The 16,906-nt window shown below is 42.7% G+C and overlaps 3 protein-coding genes, 1 long non-coding RNA gene and 1 other non-coding gene across 6 annotated transcripts; all 5 read right to left on the bottom strand.

Annotated features, from left to right (window-relative positions):
• Positions 1–508: 508 nt before the first annotated feature.
• On the bottom strand, positions 509–4,658 carry CHMP4A (charged multivesicular body protein 4A). Its single transcript, XM_028506433.2, has 6 exons — positions 4,528–4,658; positions 2,348–2,497; positions 2,084–2,261; positions 1,540–1,654; positions 1,244–1,379; positions 509–829 (listed from the first exon to the last, which is right to left on the bottom strand). The coding sequence occupies exons 1-6, from the start codon at positions 4,556–4,558 to the stop codon at positions 771–773; spliced, it is 669 nt and encodes a 222-aa protein (XP_028362234.1). The 5' UTR covers positions 4,559–4,658; the 3' UTR covers positions 509–770.
• On the bottom strand, positions 2,676–4,521 carry LOC118501436. Its single transcript, XR_004904086.1, has 2 exons — positions 3,872–4,521; positions 2,676–3,263 (listed from the first exon to the last, which is right to left on the bottom strand). It is a non-coding gene; the product is annotated as an uncharacterized LOC118501436 (long non-coding RNA).
• Positions 4,659–5,060: 402 nt separating the features above from the next.
• On the bottom strand, positions 5,061–6,523 carry MDP1 (magnesium dependent phosphatase 1). 2 transcript variants are annotated; one of them, XM_028506434.2, is made up of 6 exons: positions 6,336–6,523; positions 6,161–6,221; positions 5,978–6,088; positions 5,555–5,662; positions 5,368–5,453; positions 5,061–5,276 (listed from the first exon to the last, which is right to left on the bottom strand). In XM_028506434.2, exons 1-6 carry the CDS (start codon positions 6,367–6,369, stop codon positions 5,185–5,187), a joined length of 492 nt encoding a protein of 163 aa, XP_028362235.1. In that variant the 5' UTR covers positions 6,370–6,523; the 3' UTR covers positions 5,061–5,184. The 2 variants fall into 2 exon arrangements, with proteins under 2 accessions (XP_028362235.1, XP_035885852.1); XM_036029959.1 differs by having other exon boundaries at positions 5,068–5,276; positions 5,358–5,453; positions 6,336–6,464.
• A 903-nt stretch (positions 6,524–7,426) lies between these two features.
• On the bottom strand, positions 7,427–16,901 carry NEDD8 (NEDD8 ubiquitin like modifier). Its single transcript, XM_028506435.2, has 4 exons — positions 16,764–16,901; positions 8,617–8,664; positions 8,364–8,446; positions 7,427–7,778 (listed from the first exon to the last, which is right to left on the bottom strand). The coding sequence occupies exons 1-4, from the start codon at positions 16,779–16,781 to the stop codon at positions 7,682–7,684; spliced, it is 246 nt and encodes an 81-aa protein (XP_028362236.1). The 5' UTR covers positions 16,782–16,901; the 3' UTR covers positions 7,427–7,681.
• LOC114493482 lies at positions 10,522–10,707 on the bottom strand. Its single transcript, XR_003684152.1, has one exon. It is a non-coding gene; the product is annotated as a U2 spliceosomal RNA (small nuclear RNA).
• Positions 16,902–16,906: the final 5 nt, after the last annotated feature.

Raw genomic sequence — 16,906 nt, 5'->3', positions numbered from 1 at the left:
TAAGAAAAGGGTATCAGGCTATGTGAAATATCTTGGTTCCTTTTTCCTCCTCTAAATTTACTACTGAAACAATCCTAGGGAATTGCAGCATCTCGTTGCTCCTAGACAGAGAAATGACAGTTCAAACCAAGTCTACTAACTATGGGTTCCAGCAAAGGAAAGTTACTTGCCCCTTTATCCCTGTATTCTCCCTCCCTGTCCTTGAAAATGGGCTTTGCAAAGAGAAAATGGGCAATAAATCATGAGGCTGTCTTGGCAAAGGCTGACGGGGGGGAAGTGATGAGGGAAGATGCAGAGACAGCTCCACTTCTAGGATAAACAGACTGCAGTTGCCTCAGCCTCAGCACTAGGCAACTCTAGGACAAATCAACTTGAAAGATGAACCTAGAAGGTAAGATATTAGAAACATTTGTTCTGTGTTCCAATGCCCCTTCGTTAGTCCTATTATTATTCATGGCCTGAAAAAAGGCTCCAAGGACCAGGGGAAGAGTTTCAGGTATAGACAAGGCAGTGTTCAATCTGCTCAATTTTATTGAGGACAAGAGCACTGTAACTGCTAGCAGAAAGAAGGGAGCTCGGAGGCTCCTCCTGCACCAAGATCCTTTACAGTTGAGCCAGAGATGGGAGGGTAACAAACCCTTTCTCAAGCAAGGCTATACCACCACTCTCAGCAGGGCCTCCCAAAAAGGCTATGTTCCTTTAGCTTAGTGCTTGGCACTTAAGGAAAAGAGACCAACGAAGGCAGCATCAGGAAGATATGCCCAGACTCATCAGGATACGCAGTCAGCCAACTGCTTTAGTGCTTCTTCATCTTCATCTGATTTGGAAGCTTTGGGGCAAGGATACCCAGAGAAGATGTGTTAAGGCCCCAGCACCTTCCAACCATCCCTGCAACAACACTCAGAACCTGCTGAATTTTCTCTCCCCAACAAAGAACCCAGAGGTGTGGCCCTTCTGCTTGTTGGGCTGCTGCTAATCCCATGTCTTTGTGCAACTTAAAAAACAAAAAGGTGCCTGTTTCTCCCAGCATCTGCAGCCCTAAACCAGGGCACACAGCTTGCTGAGTGGAGCACAGGCTGGATTTCAGTCCCCACTCCCCTTTAGCCAGGTACTCTTATGCAGTCAGTAACCTGTGCAACCTTTCTGCCTGGTTCCTTTGAGGAACCAGGGGATGAGGAATGATCTCTCCTCATATCTGTCCCATCCTCTCAAGTCCTTGAGATATGAGAACAGCTCTGAATACCTGGCCGTGCAGGCAGATGTGCAGAGGGTACACTGGGCAGATGGACTGGGGGTTCTTCCTCCTTCTCGCCCACATGTAACAACTCATGGGCCAATTCCTCCTGCTCCAGCTCCTCCAGCTCCTCCAACAGCTCATCCTGGATAGGGGATGACAAGACTGTTCAAGACAAAGAAAGAAAACTTCTGCTCTTAAAAACATACCGCTGTTGGAGTTCCTCCTAAAAATTGCCCCACGATTCTCCTGGACATTGGTTTTGGCTGGTCCCATGCTTTCTCCAAGACTTCCTGACCAATCACCTCATCCACATCATCTCCAAAGCCCACAGGCCGAGAAATGGCATCTGAGATATGCTGGGCGACCTCCTGCTGTTCTGTGATGTCGGCCATCAGTTCATCCACCTTGTCAATGTCCCTGAGGAAAACATATATAGCCAAGACATCAGGCAACTACCCCCCTGATTTTCTTGTCTCACATGAATGAAGCCCCTTCTGCCGGTGGCTTTGGACTGATAAATCCATGGCCACCAGATGGAAGATCCCTGGAAAACTGTAACTAGGCAAGTCTGGGCTGAGAAATGGCAAGATTCCACACTGGGCAGGGAGTGGGACAGATTGCATTCCCTTCTCTGAAGGGTCTTTACAAATTAGGAAAATCATCTTTCTTTGCTAGCATGCCCCAGCCAAAAAAGAGATATTCTTTCAGAAAGCAAGGAGGCTGAAATGTTGCCACCACAGGTACCTGTACTGTAAATTCACATTGAGAGGTTTTAAGATCCAAAGTACAATACCAAGCTAATAACCCCAGTACTTGGGCCCCCTCTGCCCCTTCCCCCATACCCACATGTCCTGGTAGGCTTTCTTCATGCCACGGGCAGCAAGCTCCATGGTGCGAAGCACTTCTGCATTGGTGGTGGCATTCTCAATGGCCTCACGCTGAAACTCCAGGGTAGACAATGTCCCATCGGTTTGCGCCAGCTGCTGCTCCAACCTCTTCTTCCTCCTCAAAGCCTGTAGGGCAGCTGACCCAGGCCATACCTTGAACATCAGAGTCAGAAGCCCCTGCTTGGTACCTGGCTCCTCCCTGTTGGTACCTTTCCCTTATTACCTCTCTTGTTCTTGGTCCCATGCTTCTTGGCTGTTTGTAGCTCCTGTTGAATCTTCTGCTCCAGAAACTCCTGTTTCTTGATCAGTATCTTCTCTGTCTCCTTCAGTTTCTGTATCGCCTCTTCAGGGGTTGATTCCTTCTCCTTCTTCCCTGGAGTCCAATGGACAATTCCCATATTGTGTGAAGAAAAGAAAATCATGGAGTGCATGCATACTATGTGCTAAGCATTTGACGGTGTTATTCTAGTTCCAAAATGACTCTCTGCAATGAATGTATTATCTTTTCTTTACAAATGTGAAACTAGGCATGAAGATACTAACATTTTTGGGGTCTAAAATCACAACTAGTAAGAGACTGAGCAGTAATTGAAATGGGGCAACATGACTTGCAAAGCTAGTATTCCTTTGCTATCCAAGCCTGGCTGGAATTTCAAGTCATTTTCAATCTTTTTAAAAAGTTTATAGACTCTCTTTTATAAAAGATTTTACTTATTTACTTTTTAGAGAGTAGGAAAGGAGAAAGAGAGGGAGAGAAACATTGATGTGAAAGAGAAACTTTGATCAGTTGCCTCTGGTAGGTGCCCTGCCCAGGCACTGAACTCAAAAGCCAGGCATGTGCCCTGACTGGGGATTGAACCAGCGACCTTTTGCTTTGTGGGACAACACGCAACTGAGCCACACCGAGCACACACAGAGCTAGACTTTATTTCTTAGAGGAGTTTTAGGTTCACAGCAAAACTGAGTGGAAGGTACAGAGATTCCCCACATCCCCCCCACACACCCACATACACACAGCCCCCCATTATCACTCCCCCGCCAAAGTCCAGTCGCTTTTTATAATCACTGTTCCACTTGCTGTCACAGGAGATACCCAAGGTCCTGACACCACAGGTTCAAACTGAATGAAGTACAGGGGGCTAGAGAAAAAACAAAAAAACTGATCGTATTTTTCATCTTCTGCACTTCAGTTATTTCCCTCCACCCCCCACAACTGATGGCCCTTGCCTGCTTGAAATCCTTCCATACTCTCTACTCCTTATGGGTAAAATCCAAAACTTAAAAAAAATTGTTTATTGATTTGAGAGAGGGGTGGGGGGAGGGGGGAGAGAGACAGAGAACCATTGATTTGTTGTTCCACTGATTTATGCATTCATTGGTTGATTCTTGTATGTGCCCTGACCAGGAATTGAACCTGCAACCCTGGCATATCCAGATGACACTCTAACCAACTGAGCTATCCAGCTAGGGCAAAATTCAAAACTTAAAGAAATTTTTTTTAATCCTTACCCAAGGATATGCTTATAGAGAAAGAGGAAGGGAGAGAGAGAAACATCGGTGGGTTGCCTCCCACATGTGCCCCTGCCAGGAATGGAACCCTAAACCTAGGTATGTGTTCTGACCAGGAATCGAACCCAAACCCTTTTTGGTGTATGGGATGATGCTCCAACCAATTGAGCCACTCCACCGGGCCAAAATCCAAAACTTCCTAAATGGGATTTACAAGGTTCTTTTGGCCCTTGCTAACCTCTCCAACTATACTTCCTTTTACTTTCCTCTCCCCTTCAGTGGTAGGTACACTCATGGGGCAACCAGAACTACTCTTTCTTCTAAATATAGCCATCCTTTTTCCATCCTCTGTTTTGCACACACAATTACCTCTTCCTGGAGTACCTCAATTCTCCACCTGATATACTTTCTAGCCTTCTGGACCCCCAAAAGCTGCTTCTCCTGTGCTCCCCTGGTTTTCAGGAACATCACCATATAGTGCTACACTATACTGTCAATACCAGTTTTGCTGGTCTTCCCCTATCGGATGGGAGCTTTGAGAAATCTCCTTTCTTTGTCACTACAGATTCCCTCTTGCCCAGCATCAAGTAAGCACCAATGTTTTGGAAAAAATCTGGAAACTGGTTGTCAAATCTAAACAGTGGGAGCCAGCACAGCACACCACTCCTGTCCCTTCCCCGGCCTCAGCTCTTCCTTCTGGGGTGGAGGAGGGAAGGGTGACACTGCCTGGCTCCCTGACAAGGTGGGCCTCCTGGCACTAGAGGCCTTGCTGGGCCATCATAAGGATTTGCGGTGAAGCCTGTCTCCTGGGTTTCTTCCCCGCCAGGGGCCGTAGCCTCTCCCCCACTCCCTGTGGCCAGCGCCTCCCGGCCGACCGGTCTTGCCCCGGCTCACCCCTCCCGAAGAGTCGGCCCAGACCACTCATCGCAGCCCTGTCCTCTCCCACCGCGGACCCACGGCGTCCTTCACACTTCCGCCTCGTTCCTGGGAGAGCGTATCTCCTCACTCAGTCACGGGCCTCGGCCAATCCCAGCCTGGGGCACCGCAGTGACTTCATCAACAGTCGCCAAGGAGGCCACTTCTACCACGTGATGCCAGCCACCAGCTCCAAATTCACCGCTCCTCTTAAAGGGGATGCTTCTTTTTCAAGTATGAAAAGGCCGCCCCCATCCCGCCTCAAAACCAAGTATTTGTTTCCTGGAAAGAAATGTGCAGGGTAATACACCCCATTACCTGGGGCCAGTGGAAGATTTAGTTCTTTTATGCCCTTAACAGCTCAGGAGAGAGAGAGAGGATGCCAGGAGCACAAGGGGTTTGCCACAGGTTCTAAGGCAGAAATTGATGCAGTTCAATGCCTCACATTCTGGTCTTGGCCCCTCTGGATAGCCAACCCTGATTCACATGCAAGAAAAACGAACAACCCCACATTGTGGGTAAGATTTCTTCTGTCACACACAAATGCATTTTAATAATTTACACATGCACCTGAAAATGCCTTCCTGATTTCCTTCAGTTTTATGCCTCAAATGAGGCTCATCCATAGACTGAACCTCAGGGTCCAGCTTGGGCCTTTGCAAATGTCTCTAATCCTTGAGTTAGGACTTGAAGATTCATTCCATTCTGGACATGAATGCAGGTAACACCTAGAAAGAAAAAGAGATCTCATTTTATACCTATCCCTCCTAGGCCCCCCCTTCTCCCCATTTCCCAAATGGTATTCTCACCACTCAGTACCCAGTTTGCTGACGTCTACAATATTCCGCTTCTCATCATCAAAGAACAGCATCTGCGAGAAAGGAACTCCAGTCTTCTGCCGCAGCCTGTGCAAGACAGGGCAGGGAGTAACCACACTGGCTTCTGAGCTCCTCCAGTCTCTCTGCTTTTCTCTTCCCCTGCTTCTACCCTCATGTCCTGCACATACCTCTCAAAGTGTGTGACCTTGCTGCCTGGATAGATTTCCCGCTGAACAAAGTATCTGTCAAGGTCAAAGAGCTCCAGTAGCTGTTTGGCCCCTTCAATTTCACCTGTCCTGCAAAAAGGTAGTAGATGAGATGAGGAGTGGAGGGCCAGAGTTGCAAGTGAAGTTAAGTATAACCAGGGGTAAATCAACTTGTTTTTCTAGGAGGGGTGGATAGGCTTCCTGGGCCCTTAATTCTACTCCATATCCTTCCTTTCTGACACAGGTGGCCCCAAGCCAATGTTCAAAAATAAAAGGCACAGGCAGTCATAATTTAACAGATGTACAATACTTGCAAATTTGCACAGCCTAAATTTTGGGAACACGAAAAACCTTATGCATGCATCTGTCAATGTTAGGCTGACAGTTTTTTTCAGTTGCTCTTACCGTGAAGCAGCTGCGACGGGCACCCCAAGCCCCCGAAATCGGTCCAGGACCTCGGGCACCTCTGGGTACAGTCGGATGGTCTGGCCTCGCCTATCTCGTACAGTTCCATCACTGGAGAAGGTGAGAGTGCACTCAGCTCCGGCCCGACCAGCCTTTTCCCAGTCCTCCCCAGCCCAGCCTCACCTGCTCTTATGGAATGGGGGATCTACATGCGTGTCCACCCAGAATGGCCAGAGTGTGTAATCTGCGAGAGGAAGAAAGTGGAAGGTTCAGCCTGGGAAGCAGGGCCTCGAGAGCTGCAACTGGGGTTTGGAAAAGAAGAGCACCCTATGGAATTCTACACAGTCGGGCCCCTCACCCAGATCGAAGACAGCGAGCTTTGGGAGCTCCATCACCTGCGCCTACAAGTGGCTTGCCAGAGGCGCACGGAAGCGGGGCCTTCTCCAGGGTCATAGAGTGCTCTATACTCAAGGGAGGCTGCGAGGCCGCCTGGCCTGCATTAGAGAAACGGCGGTTAGAGAGTCCTTACGGCGGGCCGCAGGGATGAGCCTGGGGACTGCACAAGAGCGCCATCTGACGGTGGAAGGGGAAAGGACTGCAGCAAGTGCCTACATGTGGTACACCGGACCACAGTGGTCTCCAAGTTTCTCCTTCCTTCACTTCTCTGCTTTTCCTAGCCTCCCCAAATTCTACTAGAGACATCAGGGAAAGAAGCTCTTTCCTCTGGCACTTGTCTCTCATTTCACCTTACAAACCTGTCACCCACCATAGCTTGTGTCATTCCTCGATCTTTTTTTTTTTTTAATTTATGGATTTTTAGAGGGGGAAACATCCAATTTGTTGTTCCGCTTATTTATGCATTCATTGGTTGCTTCTTGCATGTGCCCTGGAGATCAAAACTGCATCCTTGGTGTGTCATGACATCCCTCTAACCAACTGAGCTGCTGGCCCAGAGCTCCTCACCCAAACTGTGTGCCAGCACGTTTCCAGTGTGTAGAGGCCAGACCCTTCAGCTATATTCCAGCCATAAAGAATATGGTATCTGTAAAACCCTTCTGGACTTTCTCAAATCAGGTCCAAATGTCCAGCAGGATCACAATGAGACTTTGTTCTCCTGGTTTCTACCACCCATGTCAGTTGTATGATAATACATGTGAAACAACCAGTTTGGGGGAAGGATTGATCTGTATTGTTTGCCAATTTCTATAAATATTCTTACCTACCATGGTCAATTACTTAACGTGGGGTTGGAAGGAGATACCAATAGTTAGGTCTCATGAACTGGTAAGAGCTGAATCGAGTACACCACTGCCACTGAGCCTGGTAATCATTCAAAGGACATTTCCCTTCCATTGTCTTACTCCTTCAGTCTGGTGTAAGTAGGTGTGCATTTGGTCCATTCTGATTTGTCATATTTGTGCAACAGAAGAAAGATTCCAAGAGGCCAAGAATCTTTTACATTTTATTTTATTGAGAACCAGAGAGGGTAGCACATAGGTCTGCAAACTAAAACCCAATAGCCAGCAAGGGCCCTTTGGGCCAGAAACACTGCATCCTGGGGTCTTCACAGTCTCCCACCAGTAGACACACAAGACTGGGCATCCAGGAGAGGGGGCAGTCACTCTGGTGTCCCAGAGAGTGACAGGATATATGATGCCTCATTACGAGGAACAGGGTAAAGAGGTAAAATAGAGAGAGGGTCCATCACTGCCTAAGACCACCTCCTCCTCTTAGTGCCAACACCAGATGGAGGACTGAACCACCTAGGATTTTATAATCAGCTGCTGTCTTCTCATCATTCCTGCAGGAAAAGGAGGCACAAAAAGGGTTAGAAAGATCATGTTGAATAGGGCTCTTAACCTGGGTCTCATGGACCTTTCTGAAGGTCTATGAATTCAGATGACAAAAAAAATTACATCTTTATTTTTACTAACCACAAATTGAAATCTGGTTATTTCTTTAAATTTTGAAGATAGGCAAAACCCACAGTGGTATAAGCAATATGGGTAACCTATTAATAACAGAAATTAAATATTTTCATACCATATTACAATTGTTTGTAGGTATCTTGAAAATATTTCAAAATTATGGTAGTATTTGGTCCACCATTCAATATTAATGTACTAATAAAAAAGCACATACATTACAAATTTGCCTTTTTAGTATTTTGATAACTGTATCTCAATATAATTAGTTTCTTCTGTAATTTGATGTATTTTATTTTATGTCTGCTAAAATATTATTCTGAGAGGGGGTTAATAGGTTTTACTAAATTGACAAAGGATGTAGGCCACCAATAAAAAGAAGCAAGCCTGATCCATCCCCAGGATCTGCTCCCTCATCTTCACAAGAGAATGCTACATCCTCATTCCCATTCCAAACTCACATCTGTTTACCACTGTAGATGAGCCGCTGCTGCTGTGGGGGGATTCCCTCTTTCTCTTCCACACGTTCCTTGATTCGCTCCACCTTTAGGGGTACAAGTAGTCAGGGGCTACTCACGGTAGGTAGGGGTAGGATCATGGAAGTGGAAAGAACAGAGCTATGCAGATAGCATGAAAGCAAAGAACTAAGTTCATCAGCATATCCAAACAAATGTACACGTAGGGAGATAGGCATGAAGAGGTACTGGGCATTACCTTGTCTGTGGGTTCAATGTCAATCTCAATCTCCTTTCCAGTCAGCGTCTGAAACAGGCAAAGATTTCATGAATCCTACAGCCCAATATACAGTTTATCTTCTAGGTAAAATGTCCTGCCGTGCCTGGTGTGGCTCAGCTGACTGAGCACTGGCCTGTGAACCAAAGGGTCGCCAGTTCAATTCTTAGTCAGGGCACATGCCTAGGCTGTGCAAGAGGCAATCACACATTGATGTTTCTCTCCCTCTCCTCCTTCCCTTCCCCTCTCTCTAAAAATAAGTAAATAAAATCTAAAATAAATAAATAAATAAAATGTCCTGTCCTGGTCTCTGGGGATCTACTATCTTCTGAGAGAGGCACATTCTTGGCAAAGCTGCTTTGAAGAATCAGAAGGCTTTGACCACACCTGTATTCATCAAACATTTTTTCGCTCTGGACTAGTTTGAGAGGGAAAGACTCTGCGAACCATTTGACCTTACTCCCCCAGGTCATTTCACAATTCCCACCCCCTAGAATCCATGAAAGCACTGGTACTCCTTTGCTTGAGAGACAGCAGTGAGAGATGTTCTAAAGAAAGCATTCCTTTGAGTCAGAAGGCCTTTGCTTTCTATGCCAACAATAGAAATTAATATTCAGATAATTTAAAGAATTTTCGAGGATATCAGAGATCGCCTCTGACCAAGCTTCTCCCATATCTTCTCCGGACTTGATATAAATCCTAAATTGCAGTTCTGGTCTTCTTCCATAGGCTAAGGGCTGCTGGTATCCAAACACAACATGCTGACTGTACACTTTAAAATGCTGTGCTCCATTCAGTCTAATCTCTCATCCATACTTGCTCTGAAAGCTTGTATCTACACCAATCTACAGTAATCAAGACCACAAACACACAACGCATGGTCCAGTTTAGGGACATTTCTTTCCTTTTACTGTATTCCTTTTTGTCATACCCTTCACCACTTTTTCTCAAACTTTCAAAGACCCTTTAAAATAAGATTGATGACTTGTCCCCAATGCACTTTAATACCTCTTAAAGCTAGTTGTTTAAGTTTCTAACTCTCCAACTTCCTTAAGGACAGAGACTGTTCTAGTCGAAGCACAAAGCATAATATTTGACATATAAAGCAATAAAAAATATTTGTGGGAGGGCTGAATACACTGATGATTATGTTATAATCACAGCCAACATTTACTGAACACTTTACAAGAATCAGAAACCGGGTTGAGTGTCTTATATATATCAATACAGTTAATCCTTGCTAGTATTTCTGATATGAACTATTACTATCACCAATTTATAGATGAGAAAAATGGGGCTTGGGCAGGTTAACAAGTGTGACTATGGAATCAAAAGGAGGGTGTGGATCTAAACAGACTCTCCGGCCTGAGCTCTTAGCTCTGGACTCAGTACTGCCTACATTGGACTGATCTAGAACTGAGACTCAATCTATGCTCTTGTGGTAAGTTCATAAATAACACATTGTGTCTACTTATGGTGTTCACACGGACCAGCATGAAGAAAGTACTTAGGGCCTAATTTTTCAAATACGAGAATGGTTTAGTCCTAATATATAGTATTTCCAAAAATGCATGAGCAACTCCTTTGGCTTTACCTGTTTGGATGCAAAAGAATAAATTACAACAATGACTCTCAGGTTTCTACCCCAAGCCAAGCTGGAATGTGTGAACATTTTTCTGTAATCTATGATAAAATGAGAAAAACACTGACAGCAATGAGATTTTCATGAAACTAAATATATTCAGGTGTTAAAATGTCTTTTTGTGAAACAACAGTAAAAATATTCGGTAACTTCTTTTAGGCCCTTTCCTGACAAAATGAAAAGTTGCAATTCTGTGTTGTACAAAAATTATTTCACTTCATTGATTGCAATACTTTTTGGGGAGCAGGAGGTGCTGTTCCCAGAAATACTGCAATACTGGGTCGATGTGTGGAGTGGGTGAAGCAAGCTCCTATTCCATCTCCTGGCTCCAAAAATCCATTTAATATATTGTTTTTGGGTAGAGGATGTGTCAGATATTAAATTGAGACCAGATACTACACTTGATCTCAGCCAAAAGGCTGAGGAGCAATATATCATAATACTTTAAATGCAAAGACTCTTCGACCAGATACTTCTATTTACAGGAAAGTAAATTAGAGGAAAAACTTGAGCATCTCAATGAGGAACATGTGCACCTTTTGTAAAAGCAGAACACTGGAAATAACTTAATGTCTAATAATAAGAAAACTATTAAACTATGGTACATTCACAGAATAATATATTTATTATGCGACAATTTATACACTAAAATGGAAAGCTCTAAAGAATGTATAATTATATATTATTTTCTATATGAAGACATGTACATGCACAGAAGAAAGGATTAAAAGTATACATATCTCACTCTGGCTGGTGTGGCTCAGTGGATTGAGCGCCAGCCCGCAAACCAAAGGGTCACCGATTCGATTCTCAGTCAGGACACATGACTGGGTTGCAGGCCAGGTCCCTGGTGTGGGGTACATGAGAGGCAACCACACACTGATGCTTCTCTCCTTCTCTTTCTCCCTCCCTCCCTTCCCCTCTCTCTAAAAATAAATACATAAAAATCTTTAAAAGTATATACACATATCTCTTGTAACAGTGGTTATGTTTGAGAAGGGGAGTGGTACTGAATGGAGGGTTTATCAAGGGTAACTCTCCCTTTATCTGTACTACTTAAATTTCTAATAAAAATAATTTATCACATGAATATTAATAAACAGATATTTATTCATTCTGATTTAATTATAGAAAATTTTAAAGAGTAAAAAGATTCTAAGAGAAGGTCTACAACAGTTCTCACAAGAGTAAAATGCTTGGACCTTATGACATCTAAAAAAAATAATTGGTTTGTAAAAATTTAAAACTCAGGAGTGACCCTCTGTTTCTGAAACTGACTGCAGAAGCCCATGAATGTATCCAGAAAGCAATCTGGTCTCTCAGCAACAACACTTTTGGAAAGTAATCATGACTATGTACAAAAATATACCCTTAACATTGGCCATTTAGCCTTTTGATACTGAAAAACTAGAAGCACAAACTAAATTATCAAACAATTGAGGGTTAAATAAATTATAGTACAAACACAGGGAAAATCACACAGTCCTCAATGTCTAAAATAATGGTATAATTCCAATTTTGTAATAAAAAAAAAACAAAAACAAAAACAAACAACAAAAACCCTCAAATATTGTTTCTGCTTTCAAAAAAGTTGGGAAGGATATATACATCAGTACTTTTGAGTTGTGAGGTTATAGATACTTTAATTATATTACTTGTACTTTTCTGTATATTCCGTTTTACATACCATGAGTACATTGTAATGAGAAAAAAATATTTTTAAAACAAAGTTCTCGAGTCCTGGCTGGGTGGCTCAGTTATTTGGAGTACTGTCCTGTACACCAAAAGGTTACGGGTTCACTCCCCAGCCAGGGCACACACATAGGCTGTAGGTTCGATCCCAGGTTGGGGCACTGTGGGAGGCAACTGACGGATGTTTCTCTCTCACATTTCAAGTATTCAGTAGCCCATGTGGTTAATGGTCACTACACCGGACACTGCTTAAGCATTCCAGCCTAAACAACAATAAAATAAGAATATCCCCATTTTGTAACCTCCAATGAAATAATAGATCCAAGATCATGGAAAGTAAAAGAACCTAACAGAAGTACACACCATACCTCTACTTATGAATTATTTTCATACATGAACACACAGAAAAGACTAATCAAGCCTCAAGATCTTATTACCAATTCACAAGAAAAACAGGTTGGAGAGGAATGTATTAAAGATAACACGGAGATATAACCAGGAAATCCAAACCATACAAAATTCTATCGGACAAACGCCACAGTTTATTCGACAAGAAAAAAATAGAGAAAAGGGTGCATTATAGATATAAAGAGGCTTAAAATACATATCAACCAATTGCAATGTATGATCTTAGTTGGCTCCAGGTTCAAACTAACTGTAAAAAATAAGTGAGACTATAGGGTAAATTTGATGACAGTAAGAAATCATTGTTAATATTTTTTCATTTTTATTTTATTTTTAGAGAGAGGGGAAAGGAGGGAGAAAGAGAGGGAGAAAAATGTCACTGTGTGGCTGCCTCTTGTGCACCCCCCAGGGGACCTGGCCAACACCCCACGCATGTGCCCTGACTGGGAATCAACCAGAGACCCCTTGGTTCACAGGTCAGCACTCATTTCACTGAGCCACACCAGCCAGGGCTCACTGTTAATATTTTAGGTGTGATAATAATGGTTATTTTAGAAAAAGGGAGTGATTTTCAATAGCTAAATACTGAAACATGTATGAGTAATATAAGCTGCGATTTGTTTCATAAAACATGAGGTAACAAGGGTTGGTGAGTATAAATAGGATTGCCCATGAAATGATAGCTTTTGAAGCTGGGTAAAGGGTCTTTCTCTGTACTGTTGTATATGTTTGGAATTGTCCATAATTAAAAAGTAACTAAACAATTTTAAAAGATATTCTTGATATATCATGTGGTGACTGCAGATACTAGGTTTCTTTCCTCAGATCTGCTCCTTGTGACCCGGGAATGCATTCAATGCTAGTTAATAAGTCTATGATGAACATACTGCTTTAGGCACTGGAGGGGATATAAAAGAAATTATGTGATCCAGCTTTTGCCAACAATCTTTTTCAAGTGAAGATTTACAACCAAGAAACAATGACCCACACAACTAATAGAACCAACCTATATAGTAAACAAGTGCCATATTGAGTATTATTTATTGTCCAAATACAAGATGCAATGACAAAGTGCCATGGTGAATAAAAATATATGCTAATGAATTTTACACCCTCTGTCATAACTAAAATAAAAATGACTGACATGACTAAAAGTTAGCAAGGGTGCAAAGCACCTGGAATGTTCATCATTGCAGGTGGGAATGTAAAATGGAACAACACCTTAGAGAACTGTTTGGCAGTTTCTTTTAAAGCCACATATATCTACCACATGATCCACTAATTCCATTCCTAGGTATTTATTCAAAGGAAAAACCCGTGTTCACAAAAAGCCTTGTATAACAATGTTCATAGAAGCCTTACTCATAATGACCAGAAAATGAAAACAAGCAAAATGTCCATCAACAGGAGAATGGATAAACAAATTATGATATAGCTATTCAATGGAATACTGCTTCATTGTAAGGTACAGACACACTCAACAACAGACATAATGCTGAGTGAAATAAGTCAGACACAAAATATATATGTTGCATAATTACATTTATATGAAGTTCTAAAATAAGCAAAACTGACCTATGGAAACTTTCAGAGGGTATGGGTGAAAATATTCTATGGAATACTACTAAGCCACAAAAAAAGAAAATTTTACCCTTTGCAACACCATGGATGGACCTGGAGAACATTATGCTAAGTGAAATAAGCCAGTCAGAGAAAGACAGATACCATATGATTTCACTTGTATGTGGAAACTAATAATAAACTGAACTAACAAGCAAAACAGAGACAGACTCATAGACAAAGAGCAGGCTGACAGTTCTGGGGTGAGGGATGGCAGGAAGACCTAGCAAAAAGGAAAAAGGACTCATGTATATGGATAACAGTGGTGATTGCAGGGGGAAGGGGGGTATAAGGGGAATAAATGGTAATGGAAAAAAATTTTGTTTAATGTTTTAGATCTTATGGTTACATGAGTAGGTACTGTGGTAAAAAAAATCACTAAACTGAAGCCTTAAAAACTTTGTTTCATTCCATGTTTAAAGAAAAAAAAACATGAATGAGAAAAATGGTGTTTAGATAGTACAGACAATTGCCCAAAGTAATCTGCTAAGAGTGTACCAGTGCAGCACTTGGGGTAAGAGAGCAATATGATGAAAAAGAAGTTTAAAAGAAGATCTGTACACTATGATATTGTATATCACGCCTTGGTTTAGACTCTAAACTTTAGAAGGGGTATGGCCATACAAAAACTTGGTTGGAGGTATCACACAGAAATAAAGACATAAGTTAATGAGACCCAAGATCAGAATAAGGGTAATGAAAAGAAAATCAATCAAAACAAACAAACAAACAAACAAAAAACAGTATCAAAGGAAAAATTAGGTTCTATAAGAGAAAAATGACTTTAAAGAACCAAGTTCCAAATACCTGGTAGATCTGCAGGATCAATATATAGGATGAGTACTGGGGAGATGACTTAAGACAGAAGATGATATATTTAACTTCAGAACAATGATGTATCAAGAGAAGATTTAAGTCAGAAGGACTTGTAAAGGATTGCAGAGAGAGATATGGAAGTAGTTAAGAGGAAAGAAGTTCTGCCAATAAAACCTATCATTTATATAATAATTAACAGCTACTAATCATGTTCATATGTATTTAACATATACAGAAATGCAGCAAACAAAAAAAAAGAGAGACAGACAGACGACAGAGAAACCTGTTTAAAAGCAGAAAGGAAAGTGTTCCAGAAAAGGAGACTGACGATTTTAGAGAAGTACTAAATAGAAGTGAATTCAGAGACAAAATCTAGAACCTTGCTACTGAGGCAGCATCGGCATCATGTTAGAAATGCAGAATCTCGGGTCCCATCCCAGACCCACTTAATATTAGAATCAGTAATTTTACAAGGTCCTCAGGTAATCCTTAAGTACTTTTGAGTTGAGAAGCCCATTTACGACACAGGTGTTTAAACTGCAGATCTCAATCATCAGTGGCTTATGAAGTCAACTTGGAATAGAATTGTAAATGTCAGAGCACATCACCCATAGTAAGTGTTTTTGTTATGTATGGAGGTAAAATTTTTTAGTGTAGATTGGGATTTTTTAAAAAGTTTACAAAACATCGAACACCAAGTATAGTAATAACCTGTTCTTTGGACTAAGACAGTACTAAGGGGACACAAGAAACCTTATTCATTGAAAAGAAGATAAAAGCATTCATCTGCTAGTGTTCCTCACACTTTTTCAACAGTGACCCACACTAAAAAATACATATGAACTAGTAACACATATGCGCGTGTAATATACACATAAAATGAAACAATTCACAAAACACCCTTACCCAGAAGTATACCCTGATATTTCTATTTTCCTTTTTTTTAATGTTGCTCGAAACCCATTGAACCGTTAAACTGATTTCACTATTAGTAACTCTTATAGGTCACTATTCAAAGTTTGAAAAATAATGGCATTTGGCCATGCTGTTTGGCCTCAATCCTTGGCTAAGAGATTGATTGGAAGTGAAGAGGTTAAGAATGGCTATTATGCATGGTAAATAAAATAAGGAGCTGATGAAATAACGCGACTTACTGAGCAGTAAAGAAGCCAAACTAATATTGCACTGTATCAATTCAAAAATCAGGTTTTTGTTTTTACATATACAAAAAATTAAATAGCAGATAAGGCTAATAAGGGTTGGGAATTGAAGAACCACGGAAGTTGAGATGGGGCTGAAGGAAATACTGCTACTACCAAGAACTAGGACCCTGGTAACCAACCTGTTTCAGTGAAGGAAATGAGAGTGGTCCAGAATGCCTGGCTCAGAAAGGGAGGTGCTGACTGAACACACTCCTAACTTTGGTTCTTGAAGGCTGCCTGAGATACTACATCTTGGCGACAACCAGCAAAGGCTTACAGTCTAGCCTCTGGAGCCCCGCCCCGCCCCATGCTAACGTTTTTGTGTTGTGCTCAGAGGCAGCCTGTGTTAGGGGCTGGGAGAAACAGGAGACCTGCGCACCGAGACTCGGGATCAGAGGTTATTCCAAGAACCTAAGAGAGAGTGGAGCCAAGCTGCTGCTAGGCCTCCCTGACAGTGAGGGTTCGGATACATCGGGAACCGGGACAAAAGAGGCCTCCTTCTGGGGCATGGCACTGTCCTGACGAGAAAGCAGGAATGGCAGGAACCCTGTGGTCGTTCGGCAGAGCCAGCCCCCAGCAATTAAAGACCTCCTCGAGTCCCCCTACTTCCCATCACCCCTCGCGCAGAGCCCTGAGGCTGTCATCGCCCTTCAGGCTCGGGAAAGGCGTGGTTTCCCTTCCCCGCTTCTCCCGTAAGGTACAGAAGCCAGCCCAGTACCACTGCGTCTTGGCAAAGCTGGAGGTGCTCCCACCTTCACTTTGATTAGCATCTTCTTCCAAGATGTAGGCTGCACACAGATAAATTGCCGCTTCCACCGGTGCGGTCGCCACTGCCGCTCCCCTGCACTACGCCTGTGGGAGTCACTTCTTCTTCCGGGTCACCGTCTGGCTCCAC

This window comes from Phyllostomus discolor, chromosome 1 (assembly GCF_004126475.2).
Source record: "Phyllostomus discolor isolate MPI-MPIP mPhyDis1 chromosome 1, mPhyDis1.pri.v3, whole genome shotgun sequence".
NCBI lineage: Eukaryota > Metazoa > Chordata > Mammalia > Chiroptera > Phyllostomidae > Phyllostomus > Phyllostomus discolor.
The sequence above is the reverse complement of the archived record's forward strand: the minus strand, read 5'-3'. Positions and strand labels throughout refer to the sequence as shown.